Source organism: Emydura macquarii, unplaced genomic scaffold (genome assembly GCF_026122565.2).
Source record: "Emydura macquarii macquarii isolate MOO-44397 ecotype Brisbane River unplaced genomic scaffold, CSIRO-AGI_Emac_v2 contig_1644, whole genome shotgun sequence".
Classification (NCBI taxonomy): domain Eukaryota; kingdom Metazoa; phylum Chordata; order Testudines; family Chelidae; genus Emydura; species Emydura macquarii.
In genome coordinates this window covers 22,068,036-22,085,282 of record NW_027131781.1, presented here as the reverse complement: position 1 = coordinate 22,085,282, position 17,247 = coordinate 22,068,036, and the positions used below count along the sequence as shown (strand labels likewise).

Below are 17,247 nucleotides of genomic sequence, written 5' to 3'. Positions count from 1 at the left end.
TTAAGGGCGAACCCTGTAAACTCAGCTGTTAATTCCTGCACAAGGTTAGAACTTGACATGCAAGGTCTCAGGAGTGGAGTCTACTTTCACAAGAAAAAACGTTTAATCTTCGACACTCAGAAAAATAAATGTGTTTATGGTCTAAAACTGGTGACTAAGACTATAAAACCCAGAAATAGCCTTAGATTAACAAACAAGCAAAAAATGGCAGGTGAATAGCACATAATGTAATTTAATCACTTATGGTATTTTGAGAAACATAATGAGCAGTAATAATAATAATAATACCAAACTCTTATGTAGTGCTTTTCATCAATTGATCTCAAAGTGCTTCACAAAGGAGACAACCATAATTACCCCCATTTTACATATGGGGAAACTGAGGCACACAGCAGTGAAATGACTTGCCCAAGGTCACCTAGCAATCCAGTGGCAGCTGGGTTTAGAAGCTGGGAATAGCACCTAGGTCTCCTGAGTCCAGTTATCTATCCACTAGGCCAGGCTGCCTGCCTCCCCTTCCAAAGCAAAGACCTCAGCTGGGAGCTCTAAGGAGGAAAGATCTGTGAGAATTCCCTCATGGCATTCCTCCCCCATCATGCACTGCCAAATAGGCCCGCTCCCAAGACCTGTAGATCATGAGGGATCAGTTGGAAATGAGGGTCTTTGTCACAGCACTGGCTTTGGCTCCTAATGACCCCTGCTATCTGGCAATTCTATGGTGTCACTTTACCAAGTACAGAAGGTCATATCTCATCTGTGCTGAGCTGATGATTGGAGTGGGGATAAAGTGGATCAACGTAACTTTTTCTCTCCCCAAACCTGGGGCTCTGGCTTTGGCCTCCTGTCCCGACACATTCCTAGCATTCATTCCCCACTCCTGACATTCCCCTTTTATCAGAGGAAAGGGGAGTAAGTGGTGTAAAGTCAGCTATATCTGCTTTACGCCAGCGGAGGACATCCCCATTCTGGGGAATCTTTAGAAGCCCGCGTTAGGACCCTTTAGGCTGCTCTGGAGATGCAAAAAGTCTTAAGCAGGGGCCAAGATCTGGCTCATTTGTTGGAAGAATACTGTATAGATAGATATATTGTACAATAAAGTAGGTTAAGAAATTTTGGCTGACAGACCTTAAAGCAGGGAGTATTTATCAGTGGTGAAACCTTAAAATGGAGAAAGAACGGTCAGCACATAAGCTCCCAGAGAGATCAACCCAAGCACTTTTCAATGTATTCTTTAGCAATCCAGAAAAAATGGATAATCATTTATTTTAATTGATATAAGAGAATGAGAGATGAACTGGCCAGACTGGTCTTCCAAAAGAGCTCATAAATTCACCAAGCTTCCAAAATAGCCTAGCAGGGCAAACTATCCATCTGCAGAAACAATGTGTTGATGAGGGGGTGGGAGCAAAAATAAACCTCTGGAGTTACTTCAACTACAATGCTTTGGTGCCAAAACTATGCAGAAGGCCCCAGAATCTTTCTGCCATCCCACAGACCTGACAGATCACTATGTTTCACTGATGAATTGCTCTGAAATCTAAGTAGTGATTCAATGATTAACAAGAACAAAGAAGTCAAGACATTGGTAACATATGTTCATATCTCGTTTTACTAAAACTAAGGTCCATAGGAAACTAGAGTTTCTCAAACTGGGTGATGAATTTAGAGAAAACAAACTGAAGGCATTTGTAATTTCCCAAGAACAAAAACAAAACAACTTGTCTAAGGATCCTGGTCTGCAACAGGGAATATTGGTTCTAAATAACGTTAGAATGTTTTTAAGCACAATGACAACAGAAAGTCATTTTCTCTGAAACTTGGTCAAGATGCATTGATTTTAATCTACCTTCGCAAATCTTCTCATTAAATGAGATAATGCTTCAGGATTAGGGCACTCCAGTTTTCTGATAATCTCGAAACTTTGATTGAGTTGTGTGAAGACATCTACCACAGAGCAAGAGAAAAGGGCATGATCTGATGTTTGCTGAAACTACAGGAGAATGAAGAAGGGGAGAGAACAAAAACCCATAATTAAAATGAGTTAATATTTGCGAAGCCACATTCTGACAATACAACAGTACTCATAGAAATTTCTTACACTTTAAATCCATCCTAGAACCAGGGAAAAAAAAATTTTAAATGCCAAATTATTTGCACTTTTATGGGTTGTAATAGAGAGAGAAATTTGATGTGTTCTTTTGTACTCTTACGGGAATAGGAAGCATCTTTACAAACTACAGCAATGGTCCGGCACTGGGATCTGCTAGTGCAGACACTTATACCTGTGTGGACTCTAGCTGGCTTCAGTAGCATGCCAAGGAGTCTGTGCTACAGGGCTGCACTGCAGGACCAGGACATAAAGGTTTCCCCTTCTTTGGATCTATACCATAAGTACCTGAATCTTTGCACAAAATGTGTGGCATGAAATCCTGGCTCCACTGAAGTTAATGGCAACAGTCTGATTGGCTTCAACAGGGCCAGGATTTTACCCAGGGTTTTTTGGTCTGACAGCAGTGTGATCTTATTGAAACTTGTGTTTTCTGCAGCTTATGAGACTTGGATGTAATAACTGTAGCTGATCCCCCTCCTAACTTGAGAATGCTATTACTATATTAATATGGCACTGCTGTAGTAATATTTTAATCCTTGCACTGCATTAATAAACATATAATGATAAAGATCTTTTTCTATAAAAATATTCATCCAAATGGGCATTCATCTAAAAGTGTCATATAAACCAATACTGAAACTATAGAAAGAAACCTCTGAAGGCCTCACAGATTAAACATAGCAGCTTCTGGACAGTGCAAAGCAGCACTAAGCACTAGGGTAGGGAAAGCAATTAAGAAGTTCTACAACTAAAATTGCAAGGGGGACTTGGATAGGCAGAAAATTGTTCAAGAATTGGAATCTGACCGTAGTGCAAGTACTGACCAGTAATGACGCTGCATAGCTTGTGATGTCTAAGGACACAGCATAAGGAGTACGTATACTGTGTGGCATGTTGTAATACCAAATCTCTTTCCTGACTTAATACAATTTTTTATAAAAAGGACTTACTCCATCTTTTTTGTCTCTTTCCAGTGCTCCATGAAGAAACTCCATTGAGACATCTTCGTTTTCATCCAGCCACTGAATGACAAAAGGCTCAAACCATCTAAAAATTACAACCATTGATGTTTCACTTTTATGTTGCCTTAAAAATATTAATTTTATTACACAATAGATACAAATTTGTTGCTCTTTTATGACATTGGGGCATTTTAATATTGTGATTATATATAATATCAACCTAGGTCCTGGGTTTTGATCTGACTTCTAAACTATCCCCATAATTTTTATGCATACATTATTGTGTGTGGTATGTTTTGGATTTGCATGTATAAACTCAGTTTTTGCATGTGCAAAAATGTACCTTTCAAAAATTTCAAACTCAGTATTAGAGTTCACTGTTGCAAATGTGATCCTTTGTTTTGGCCAATTTTAATTATTATATAGCATTCCTATTTGTTATGTAACTGCTTTCACATCACAGCATAAATTCTGCTAAAACACTAACTGCTATCTGTGGGAGCTGTGTGTGCATTTTGTGGAGAAGGGCTTGCTCCTTAGTAAAATAATTACCAAATTTGTGTATATCTAGAGAACCAGCATATGAATATGTAGATAAACGTATGGGGCCCCATTACCCCCTCCCACAGCTGAAAGTGAAGGAGGGATTCTGAGTAATGACACCTCTGTGAGGAGTCTCTCCTGGAGTCCCTTCCTTATCAGTTTATTGGGAGTTTGCCAATGCCAGAGAATTGGCCAGGAGATCTACCTAGAAACCCTGTAGATCACCATGTAGATCCTGGGGGAAGTGTGAGAGGTCAGGTTCATCCAGTTCTAGCCCCTGGTGAGCCCTTCCCCCTGGAAGCACTTTCAGTCATAATAATAAGGGACCCTTCAGGCTGTGGCTTCCCCTAAAGTCTTTGCAATGGGGGTCCTCTATAGCAAAAATAACCCAGGCTGTATTATCCTTTCTAAGGAATCTCTATGGGACTGAAGGAGGATGATATATCTTCTCTCTTCCCACCCACAATCAAGTAGGATTGGAGACATCACACACAGATCAAGATTAATGTGTGTGTGAGTTTCTATCATCTGATCATTAGACAACGTCCTTTATCAAGAATGATTCCATAGTTTTTTCGTTTCTTAGCATATATTTGGATTCTCGCTAGTAATGAGATGAGCTGGAGGTAGTTTTGATGTGGTAAAACCTGAGCCATGGTCTATTTTATTTATAGTTTTGGATTTATGGTCTATGGAAACCGATGACAGACCCCAAACCTTCTGAGGCAAGTTATTGAAATTCTAAAAATCATAAGACACAGGAATATGAATGAAGATAGAGCATAGGATCAAAAGTGTGAGTTAATTGCAGGAAGAGAGAAGAAAAGAGAAGCAACAGAAGAACATTAGCCCTATGGAATAAAAACTGCCATTGCTATTATTGCTAAACAGTGCTCTATCTTAATCCAGGTTTTGACATGAAATTAATACAATGACATATAACTAATACTGTTACCATACCCACATTTCCTGCCTTCCCCTGAGATCCTCTGACCTTAAGATTTTGCCATTTGTGAAATCCTTCTATTAAATGCAATTGTTGAAATAAATATATTCATCTGAAATGGTTAACAATTTTTTAAAATATCTGGTATAACTCATTTTCGGGAATAAAGAATTAAGGGGGGAAATGTGTGTAGAGTATAGAGAAAGAGTTATTAGTGGTGCCCATCTTAAATGCACTCTGCTTTTAGTGCTATAACGGATAAATATTTAAAGAAAATAAACTTAACAAGCAGAGCACAAACTCAGGGGAAATTCTTCCCACTACTTACAGAGAATACTCAGGCACTGCATCCTGGAAGGCAGGGAGTTCTCGCACATACTCATTATAAAACCATTTCACTTTGAAGTGCAAATTCATATAATCTGTGCTCTTGCATAACCGCTGCTTTTCATGTTCTGTAGAATAGAGAAAATAAAAACATTTAATAAAGTTCTGACTGTAAATAACGTCCTTGTGTCATAGTGCACTTTTCTAACAAAACACTAGTGAAATAAATAATACAGTACTTACATTTAAGGGCAAGTGAACTAATTTCTCAGAGAAACTCAGCACCCACACTTTCAACTGTGGGTTCTCAGCACCTCTGGAAAATGTCAGGCCACAAGTTACATTAAATGTTTTGAAGCCCTCATCACTGAAATGATCTTCAGCTATTTGCGAAGTAAAGCGAATACTTACATAAGAACCGCTATAGTGGGTCAGACCAATGGTCCCTCTAGCCCAGTATCCTGTCCTCCAAAATTGGCCAATGCCAGGTGCCTCATAGGGAATGAGCCATCCTAGCAGCCATTCCCAGCCTCTGGCAAACGTAATCCCTGCCTATCCTGGCTAATAGCCATTTATAGACCTATCCTCCATGAACTTATCTAGGCCCCTTTCACAGAGTAGGTAGAATGCTGTAGTGTCTTGCTGAAAAGTGAAGAATGAAGATTCAATAAAAAAAGAATACTATTCTAACAGGTTATGTATCACTCTCTACTCTTATGCTGATTCCTCTTAGATAGGTATGAAGTGCATAGGAAGAGAAGACAAAGCAGACAAGCATACAACCATGAGGCTAACAAATGAAAATAACAGCCAGCCATAACTATTAGAAAACTCTGAAAAAGTAAATACTGTAGCTCTAACAGGTTGCAATTATAGTGTGCAGTTAACAGTCAATAGTGGAAAGTAGTGGAAAGCAGAAGACAGCCCCACAACTTTTAATATATTTGATTTTTTTTTCTCACCTGCAGCACCAGTAGAAAAGCCATTTTGAAAAACTGTTTTTTTATTAAACTGCTTTTTCAATTTGGTTCTTTCACCTTGCCTACACATTCCAATTCAGGAACATAAGGAAAGGACATTTTCCTCAATACACAGGACAGATAGAAGATGTTTTTATCCTGGTAGCAATTTTTGTCAGTATCTCAGTTGCGCAGAAATTATATTACAACAGGGAAATGGAACCCTGTGTTTGTTGCTTGTAAACTCTATTTACTTACATCATTTCAATTTCATGAAAAGCACAGGAAGAGTCAGGACTTTCCAGGGCTCACCTTACACCTGGGCCCAGCAAGAATGCTGTGTGTGTAGCCATTTTCTATTTTTTAAACTATATTCCAACTCTGTAGTCAGGTTTTGGAACAAAGGGCCCCTTTCTACAGTTATTCTGATAGTTTCAAAAAAAATCAAACCCACCCCTCCATTTCAGGTAAAACAAAGGATTTCACTTAGATTTTGCGCTTTTTTATTTTAAAATTTTTTATTAATAAAATTAAAGGGAAGTGCTAAATGAAAAGTGGTTAGAAATAGAAAATTCTAGGCTTGAACAATTAAGTGAAATGTACGCAAATTTGTGACATGTTTTGGTTCACTTGAAACTGCATTTTTTGCTGAAAAAGTTTTGTCTGAAAAATTTCACCCAGCTCTACTTCCAACATCAGAAAATGTCACTACTTGATAGTTGCGAAAACTGTAATAACTAACTTTAGATTATACGTAAAAACTATCTTGAAGGCATCAACTTTAATAATAGCCGTGATGTGTGGTCCATCTAAATAACAAGGGAATGAAAGAGAAAAGAAGGAAGGGGGAATGTGGAATCTTTTACAATAGATAAAGGAATCATGAAATGCATGCCTTCACTTCCAATCAACTGTGCACTGAAGGATTTTGCTATCAAACAGGGAGTCATAGAATGAACACTTAGCATATGGCAACTTTGTATATTGTCAAAATGTTTCCATATGAAGGAATGGGTAAAAGCTTATTATGCTCAATACTGATACACTGCATGTATGGATTTCATGTAAAATACTGACAAGCTGTAATTATTGAAGGGAAGATAAGTTCCCTTTTTATGAATAAAGTGTGTACAAATTTCCTTTAAAAAAATAAACTGCTCAATTGCATAATATCCAAAGCTAGTGCTAGGGTTCTGCTGCTCCAGGCAAACTAGGAAATCTCGCTGCCTACTAGGCCAGAGTTTTCTGTCAATTGTATTTTGCTGTCCTAGACTACCACTTGTGCTGCATGGTAGAGCGAGCCAGCTGCAGTTACAAATCATCTATTTATCCAAGCAGATTCCCAATCTTTGATTTGCCTCTTTGCCACTGCAAAAGTGTAGAAAACTTCAGAGTTTGATTTTAAAAACAGGTGAGAGAGAGCGTTGTTTGTGTTTGACATGGCTTCATATTAATGTCTCTCCATACAATTACTTAGCCAACACTTTTAATGTGAAAATAAAACAAACTAGAAAACTTTATATTTGATGAATTGCAAAGTCAGATTCAAATACACACTCTTAATTAAATCTATGATTTCTGCCAACCATGATATGCAAAATTGATTAGATCAGTGTTGGTTTCACACAGTCCAGTTTAAATGATTTTTAACATGTATTTAGTAGCCAGATCTACTGCATATTTAATTTTGACAACTAACATTTAAATCTCTCATTAAATATACAAAATAAAACATTTAATTAGTTCCGCGAACTGCTGTGTAATACTTTTGTATACAATCTCATCTCTTGCATGTAAATGAGCCTAACCTTCAGTGCTATGCATATTTTACCAAAAGGTTAAAAATGCTTTATTATAATTGTTATCTAAAAACTAATTATGTAGTTGAAGAAAAAAAATACTATTTTCCATTAGCTAAGTACAGGGTATTCCTAAAAGGCTTATTTTTTATATAAAGAGTCAAATGCTGACTGGTAGGTAGGCATGAGGTTCCCATTGACTTTAAAAAGAGTTGTAGTTTGTGGACAAAATTTAGATTAAAAATATTCACTTTTGCAGTCACTTACTTGTAATCCATTTTAAAGCAGTTCAACACATGTCAATGCTCTTGATTACAAGGTATCTCCCTGTGTCAGCTTTTGTCACCTGTTTACCTGAGCTCTCACTGGAGAAGATGGCAACACAAAATGGTAAGGCATGTTGTTTGGTTTCCCCTGTCCTATGTTAATAGAAAAAACTATTTGTGAAGAGAACTCACTCTACCTTTTTTTTTGTATGTTCCCAGAGCTCTATGAAGAAACTCCACCAACATGTCTTGGCACCAAGAAAACAATTTAAAATGTAACTCAGTTTTTAAAATGCATCATTGCTCAATGAATGCGGGAAATGGAGCAGTAGAAATCCCCAGGAACCCATCTCCCAATATGCAATAAAACAGTTGTTCAATCAAAGGAAAGAAAGTCTTCAGATTCAGCAGGACAGATGCCAGACAAACACATTGGCATACACTGAAGGGAAGTGTGTCCCAGAGATGCCCTACCGCTCCTGCTCTTGAAATTATACTAGCAGCTGGTCAGAAGTTCCATACTCACCAATCTTTATTACTGTGATTAGATACAAACAGAAATGGGTCCAAATAAAAAAGCTTGGACATGGATTCAAACTTCCCAACATCAGTGTATGTGTAGATCCACAGTGTTCATTGAGCCCATCATAGAGATGGGGCTGGCAGTAAAGTTTCAAACCAGGGGCCAGATTTATAGATATTTAAGGATCTCAAATGCAGATAGGTGCCTAAGTAGGACATACATCCCAGGTAGGCACCTAGCTGTCATTAAATCCTATTTTCATCATTAGGTACCTAAATACCTTTGGACATCTGGCCCTAGATCTAAACTTCATCAGATTTCAAGTTTCAGGCCCATTTCTCCATATAAAAACAACAGACAGTTCCTTAGATAGAAAATGTCTCCATTTATTAAAAGACTTTAAACTACCTCATGTCTTGAAAAATACACAAAAACTTTACTCAGTTTCATCTGTTCATGAAGGAATAAGGCAGTGAAAAAATTCTTGCCCTGCCAAAATTCATGGAAAAGTTTAAAGTAGTTTTCTTTGCAAATTATTTGATTAGAACCTATGTGTATAAAAGTGTCCACTGGACAATTTCAATTATAAACAGTTACACTGAAGAGCTTATTTTTTCATCTCATTACTATTTGCTCCACTACTGACTTATGTTAAGTAACCCAGTTAAACCCTCTTCTATTAACTGTACAGTAGCTTGATTTTCAGGTTCTAAGTGAACACACTAAAAGCAGAAAGAGGAAAAATACAGAGGAAATATTGAGCTATTTTACAAAGCTATTTTTACTTGAGGAAAAACCATCAGGAGAATACAGAGTCAAAATTAAGAGAGCTGTTTTTTTCTTATTTTAGCCCTTAGGCAGTTTCAATAAGTACCAGGTGAGATATCAAACAAACTCATTATAAAATGCCACACAGTGTATTTTTATATGTGATTTATATTGTAAGGAATCCCAGTTAATGCCTGAGTATATCTATTGTATCTAACAAGGGACTGACGATTTATCTGCTAACACAGAGGCCTCACATCACTTTGCGTAGAATACTGCTTAGATTTGATTAAGACAGACTGGAAGTCCGCACAGTCTATTTGGCCTTTTGTGAACCTGGTCAGGATAGGCAGACAGTTTGGGGGAGGAAGAAGGTAGAAGAGGCTTCTGCTTCCCTGCTTCTTCCCACTTCTCAGCCAGCTGAATTAAATAAAAGGGGAACTAGCACTATCTGTATATTACACAAGCATTAAATCTCCTGTCTGGTATTGTGTTAATCTGATTGTTCCTAATCCTTGTTTGTCTACAGTAAGGCTACAGCATGTCCAGTTTAGGGCCGGATTGTCTCTAGTACACAGTATGTGGGAGAAGGCATATAAAGCCTTCTCCACACGCAGAGTCTCCAGGGACACCTCCCTCTGTGTACACCAGGAATGAACATTGCCCAAAAAGAGACAGGGAAAGGTGGGGTTATGGTCTCTTTCCACTCTACCCAATCTACTTGGCAGGCCAGGTACACAGGAGGAGGCTGTGCCATTCTTCATAATGATGCAGATTACCTTGGGGCACCATGGAGTATGGGGTATATTTTGCACGGTACTTCCCTCAGTTCTGACTGTGATGGAGCACCTCTGCAGAATCCCTTACAGATAGGGCTGTGTCTATTTGGCACAATCCAGTTCTTAGCTTTGTAAACTACTCGGGGTATAGACCTATCCTCTTTACTTTGTCTGTAAAGGGCCAAGCACACCTACCATCTTCCCCTGTAGGAACAAGGGAGTGTTATAATAATTGATTATTACAATTTGGCAGTCCAGCTGTTCAGAGACGCTTGTACGCTCATTGACATTTGGATGCTCATAAAAATATGGGTGCTGATGTAAACTGACCCTCCAAGTCCAGTAGCTTAATCTCTACTAGCATTTTGCTGGAAACCTGCCACCATTGTACTATTGTCACCCAGCGTGAGTAATGGTGGGAGCATTTGTATAGACATGGCACAGGTGTTTTCACCACAATGTCCTCTATTCTGATCACAGCAGCTCTGGACGTCAGTGAAATAAAAATGTCCTTTCTTGTCTGCCCTAGTACGCCTATCCCTACTGTCACCTGTGAAGCTGTACCACAGTTGTGCAATGGTGAGAAATTTCCCCCAAAGTGCAAGTGTTGACAGTCCTTTGTGCTTTGTCTTCAAAGTAATACTCTAGATGATGGAGCACCCTGTCAGTAAAGAGTTCTAATGGGCAAAACTAGTCATCAGCATATTATGGTTGCCTGAATTGCTGACAAAGTTTCTATACTTCCAGCAATGCTTAAATCATTATCAAAGCTTCTAGGCAAAACCCATATTCTGTTCCTGACGTACAAGAAGGCAGGGAGACATTTTTAAATTTAATACCAAAGTTCTCATTTTAGTGTTGTGCATTTGATGGCTCATTCACTCAAAACACTACTTAAAGTTTGTAGTGATATTACTAGCCACAGATATTTGTTCTAGTTCTAGAAATGAGCTTTTGTGAACTCTGGACAATCTTTTAATACCTTTCATTTATACTTAGTTATTGAAATTCAAACCTAAAATACAATGCATTAGGAACAGGCACAACAGATCACTCTTGAATAATTGAAATTGTTATTTTCTATATTTTTAAACACAAATTGGAAGATACATTATACACCAATCTCTCAAGATATGGCTTGCAGTTCAGTTACATGCAGTAGCAGATAAACAGACATACAGCCTAAATTCTATCACAAGTCCCAATATGAAGAGACTCCCCAGGGCTTCCTGACTTGACTATTTTATGTCAGTGTCCACAGTATATGCTATGATAAAATTGAGACAGAGCCAGGGGCCTAAGAACCAGTCATGATGAAGACAGATGTTGCAGTCATTGCACAATATAATTCCTTCCAATATAGCTCAGTCCTACTCTGTAATATCCTCTTATAGCACTGAGCCAGTCTTCAACTAAACTTGCCAACAGCAGTGTTTTTTATTTGCAAGCATGTTCATCTGGGATCACATTAGGAATATTAGGTTCATTTCATTTTTGAGTCAAGACAAATGGGGTCTCTTGCAGTGGAATCCCAATGCTAATCACCTTTCTGTTTTGGAAATGCTCTGAAATGTTCCTCATAGTGCAAAGTATTTACTAAGCAATCTATTCTTCCACTGAAATATGTAAGGGTGACATGCACACTTCCCATTAGTGCTAATGCCCCCATGCATCACTGGGAAACTATTTGTGAATCAAGGTCTACACAGAATAGTAGTCAATAAATGTCCTATGTGTATGTTTAAAAACACACTCTGAATATGTTTAGGATATTAATAATGTATGGCCAAAAATGTCAATCTTGGATGCATTAAGTTTTGCACTTAAATCCATATTTAGAAAGCTAAATAAATGGCTTGATTCTTAGAGATGCTGAACTCCTGTTACCTGTAATAGCGCATATACATGCATAGCAACTCTGACTGTCCAGCCACTTATTTAGATGCCTCATTATGAATTTAAGTAGATGCACTCAAGTTTGACATTTTTGGTCTATACCAGCTGGTGTAGCTGGCTCTTGTAACTCCCTCCCTGCAGCTTCTGGACTAGGATAGGTGGAGAACATTGTGCTCTGGCTATCCCTTGGGCTGGTATATGACTCCCTGGAGATTATAGCCAGCTGGTGCAAATTAGAGCAACACTAGCCTAAGCCATACCTAAACTAACAACCTAAGCTTATTGTCATAAACACATGAACCATTCTTGCTGAAATTTCCAAACAAAATTCAACCTGAAGCAGAGAACATGTATGGATAATTTCAGCCCACACAATTAAAGTTTGGCTAAGTGACTGAACACAGAAGTTTACAATGGAAAGTGTTAGCAACCTAAACTAAACTTTGTTAGCAGGTCCACCTAAAATAAGGCCACATGACAGCCATTTGGGGGGAGGATGGGGGCAGGGGAAGAGCAGAGGAGTTTGAAAATAGGTTTTCCTTGTCTGAAAAAGAATGGGATTAAATTATTTGCAATAATTCATGATCTCTCAAAGAAATAGTTTGAGAGAGCTGCAAAACCTTGAATTCAGTGAGGGCCATCTATCCCCATTGTGAGATTATTCAAAATATACACCGTTAAAGAGGACTTTCAATACTCTTTAGATTAGTTCCTCCCTTTAAAATGATCTCTCAATTTGTTGATCAGTGTTGTTCCAGTAAGTTAACCATGGTATCACAGTGTCTTGAAAATACTTAAACTCATAGATAGCCTCAAATTTATCTTTTTTGTGTTCCACCCAATAAAATAGTACAAAAGTATGCATGACTGACTTTTTTTGTTTGGTTTATGGCAAACTGTTATAGCTGATAACATTAAGGTACACCACTGAGTGGGAACAGGAATTCAAGTAACATAGGACAATGATGCATTTAAAATCCAACAGTATTTTCTGCTATTCTGCTATTCACTGATTTATATTCTGTGCATTGTTCTACTGTGAATAGCAACAATTTAAATGAAGGGGGCAAAGGAAAGACCATAAAATGTCCCGCAGCACAGCCTTAGGGCTACTGGACAAATAAGTTACACTGCTTGTGATTGTCTTCTCATTAACAATCCATGAGCAAACAGCCCAAAGAGTGACCTTCTGAGATCACTGGTGTCCTTCTGTAGAAACTCAATGCTAATGCTGTAATTGTGCTTCCAGCCCTGACACAGAGTGCTGGAAACCAAACAGCAGTCACCCGAGTAACAAAAGCTCAAATTGCTACAGTAGCTTTATTAATATCCTAAACTGTGGCAGTGCTTTAAAAAAAAATCTCATCTGCTTAACAGCTCACAGTTTTAGCTTTGAAGTTTCAGTTTTCCCTTCCTGTTTCTACCTAAATATTTTGAAATGTCACATTCTGTCTTCAGATTCTTCTTGAGCACTAATGGCTTCAAAGTTAATACAATGCCTCCTTGATATATTTTACGAACTGTGATTTTATGTGGCTCAAGGCACAGATACTAATTTTTGACTGAGCTGTCATTGCTAGTTATCTTTACAAACTGCGAGTGGGTTTGCAATTGGTACCACGATGAAAAAGAAAGGGTGGTAGTACAGTAATGCAACACCCATCTGCTTGGTGCATACTTACATAATTGGGATTGCAAATTTGGCCAAGTATCACTATTCTTGTCTGATAATATCTGTAAATCCAATCAAGGGAAGGGCTGGAATGTGAACAATAAGAGTACTCAGAGTTGTGGTTTCTCAAGCAAAACTGAGACACAGATCTAATGGTAAAAACACCACATTTTGAAAATTACAAGTTTGATGAATTTTGTAGCATCTGGTGTACAAGTTTCTTTTGCAGTTTTTGTAACAGATGAAACAATGTTTACACAGAACTGAATATTTATGCACGGGATGCCAGCTGGAGCCAATTTAATTTGGGATTAAAATTATCATGAGCATAAAGAAATAACTAAATCCTTGGCTCACCAGTGACTAGCCCTGTGTGGTACTCAGAGGTGGAAAAAGGTGCAAGGAGACTTCCTCCTTGAGCCCCTTAGAGGAGCTAGGCATATTTTTAGTGGGAATTTCAGGCATTGCTTCCTGCTAGCTAACCTGAAGAATGTCCCAATCCCCCTTCTCTCTGTGCAACAGCCAGCAAGCTGTTGGACATGAAGAGAAGCGCACACTGTACCTGAGGAAAGGGTGAAGGGAGTCCACACTGGGCAAAGAACCGACATACCTGGCTCCTATACCTCCCTCCCTGCAGCCCTTGGTGCAGGCTGGCTGGAGAACTCTGCACTATGGCTATCCCCAGCTGACATACGATCCCTTGGAAACTAGTCAGCTGGTACAAATTAGAACCCAGCTCTTGGAAACTTCCTCTGCACTCCCACCTCTAGTAGAGGCCAAGGTCTAAACCCCACAATCTGTTTTACTGCCTATAGGACGGGGGTGGCCAAAATGTGGCTTGTGATCTGCATGCAGCTCTTTTACAGTTAAAGTGCCACTCGCAGAGCCTCCTATGCCTCTCAATCTCCGCCTACCAGACTGGGGTGGGGCTAGAGGATTCTGCCCAGCAGGAAGGGAGATCTTGGTGGGGGAGGTCAATAAGTTTGTTTACCCCTGCTATAGGGCATCTGCCAACCTCTAGAGAGTGGAGGCTGTTGGATAGATACTCTAATATGAGTCAATTCACGGCCATTCCAGTGCGGGTGGAAAAGGGAGCATGGCACTGGTTAGTGTGATGGTGAGCAGCGTTAGAAATGCTAAGATAGCCAGTGTTCCCATAATGAGCATGACTGGGCAAAGCTATGCCCCTGATCCATTCATGCTGGAGGGAGGGCACTGCAGGGACCAGGGGTTGCACCTCTGGCCTGCTGCCATGAGTGCTCCCCTAGCTCCCTGGAGGCATTAAACAAAAAGTACATCTCCAAGCATCAGCACTTGGGCGATGCATCTCCTCCACCTACCCAGCAGGACTCTGACCCTGCAGCGAAACAATGGAGAGCCTTCAGGATTTTTTTAAACCAGTTTCTGTTCTTTACAAAGAGAATCTCTTTAGAACATTTTTAACATCTTTTCTTGCACTTTTAAGAAAAATGGTGGCAGTTCTTTCAATTGCCTTGTGCATAGATCTATCCAGGTCATACCACACCTGATTAGGTCACATTACTTATGTCACACTCTCTCTCTCATGATGGAGAGCAGGGATGTCAGTCACCGGCACATTTATGTTTCGTCAGAGACCAGACAGCAGCAAATGCAACAGTTCATGGAATATACAGCTGGATGTCACAAGAAGCGTGTGCTCTGCTGTGGAGTTGAAGCCATGACAGATTAGAAGGTAGACAGTAAATCTTCAAGTATTTCATTTGCAATATGCCTCAGTTATCCTTTAGTTATGGGTAGCTGATAAAGTATTTCAGAATTAGCTTATTGAAGATTTAATGAAAGAACCAGAATTCTTTCTAGGATTATAATGCGTTCCAGAAACTTGGGGGGGAAAAAAGACTCAAAGGTAAAGCTCTACCCAAAGTACAATAAAAGCTCTTCTGCTCTGAAAAGTTGCCTGCTTCACATTTCAAAGACTTTCTAAAATAAGGGTCAAGGGAAAGTCAAATTGTTCTATTATTATCTTTCCAAACTATTCTGCAGCTATGGCCCTTCCACAGGATATTTACCATGAGGTATTTACATCTCAGGAATCTTCCAGGAAGAGGCAACTCTTCATTTGGACTTCAGGCTAGGCAAACATTCTCCAAGGCCACACACCAAGTGTTCATCCAAATCAAACAGTAATAAATTCCATTGCTGACCTAACAACCTAATACGAATGGTGGAGTGACTGAAAAGGCCACGTTCTCTGAAAGAGACCTTTCTGATCAAGCAGGAAATGTTCTGCTCATTGCAGCTTCTGAGCTGTTGTCTGTTCACAGGACATAATGCAGTTGCCAATCTAAGCCCTCACACTGCCATTTTATCATTACAACCTGTAATTAATTCACTCTCTACTTCACAGAAAAAACAAACCATCCAATCCTGATACAGGCAAAATTAAAGTTGAGCATTTTATCACAAAAATGTGTTATTTTACTCTTCTCTTTGCATTTTATGCAATTATGGATGAATTAGGCTAAGCTCTGCTATGTAAGAGAAGTGGCACAAATCAACCCAGGAGTATTTTTTTTAAGCTTTAGTTAACTCTGCCTTTCTGAACTTTGGTGATGGTATCTCATCACACCATTGATGGTATTGGCTCCTTTTAGGTCTTCCTTGGCAGTCATGCCCCAGTGCCTACATTCTTCCTTCAGACTCATAGTAGCGGACCCAGAACTCACACTTGCTGTTAATAGGATGAGGCCTATGAAAGACACCTTCTACAGGGCAACAGGGAATGGAGACATCCTCCAAGAGGATTCCTATATGCTGAAGGATGGGAAAAGTCTCTCTTGAAGCATCCTATAACCAAACAAGAGGGGGCATTTTTAAAAAAGACTAGCCAAATCAAGTGCACTAATATATGTATTTATACTACATGATCTCTTAACCATGGGCATGATGACATTTGGCAAATAATCCAACAAGCCAAACTTTACTCTATCCTCCATGGCCATTGAGGAGCCTAGACCAGTGCACTTCCACTGAATGGTGGAGGCAAGATTTGGGGAACACATGCAGGTGTTCTACATGCAGCTTCCCTGTGTTTGGATTTTTGGATTTCCGTGAGTGGTTGGGTTTGATGGGCAGAGTGAGAGCAGATCAGGAGAGGTGTTAGGGAAGGACTTGATGGCACTGATGCTGTGTAGCTCAATGAGCCAATGTCCTCTGAAAAAGAGGGCTACAGAAATAATGGGGATTGCAATAGGGACAGCAAAGCAGCTCCACTGCCAGCCTGCAGCCAAGGAAGGTCTATAGTTTGATCTGAGGTTTGGAAGAAGGTTGGGATGACTTCCATTTGTACTGCTTTTTGTTTTTTTTAACACACACTTATTTACCCATCCCATCCAAAAATCATATCCAAAATACCAAAGCAATGGCATGCGCAGATCTGGTAACATAAAGAACCACAGAAATATTTTCAAAATATTTGCTGAACTTTTTAATGTGATAATTGAGACGTCTGAGCTACTATACAGGCTTCAAACTAAGAGTTGGAAGAAAAGGTTCGCACCAATGTTTAAACATACCAGGATGAAAGACACAAATTATAGGTGTCTGAACATCCCAGTAGTCCTGCGCACACCACTCTTGTTGACTTTATTGTGAGTTGCATGTATGTGACAGACAGGATCACTGAGCCCCAGGATTTCTGAATACTGTGGGAAGA

General features: G+C 39.2%; 1 protein-coding gene across 1 annotated transcript in view; it reads right to left on the bottom strand.

Moving 5' to 3' along the window:
- Positions 1 to 17,247, bottom strand: part of UNC13C (unc-13 homolog C) — a 325,566-nt gene that overhangs the window by 74,749 nt on the left and 233,570 nt on the right. Inside the window, 3 exon segments of the mRNA XM_067555862.1 lie at positions 1,847 to 1,990; positions 3,061 to 3,157; positions 4,890 to 5,016. Coding sequence (XP_067411963.1) covers positions 1,847 to 1,990; positions 3,061 to 3,157; positions 4,890 to 5,016 — 368 coding nt within the window.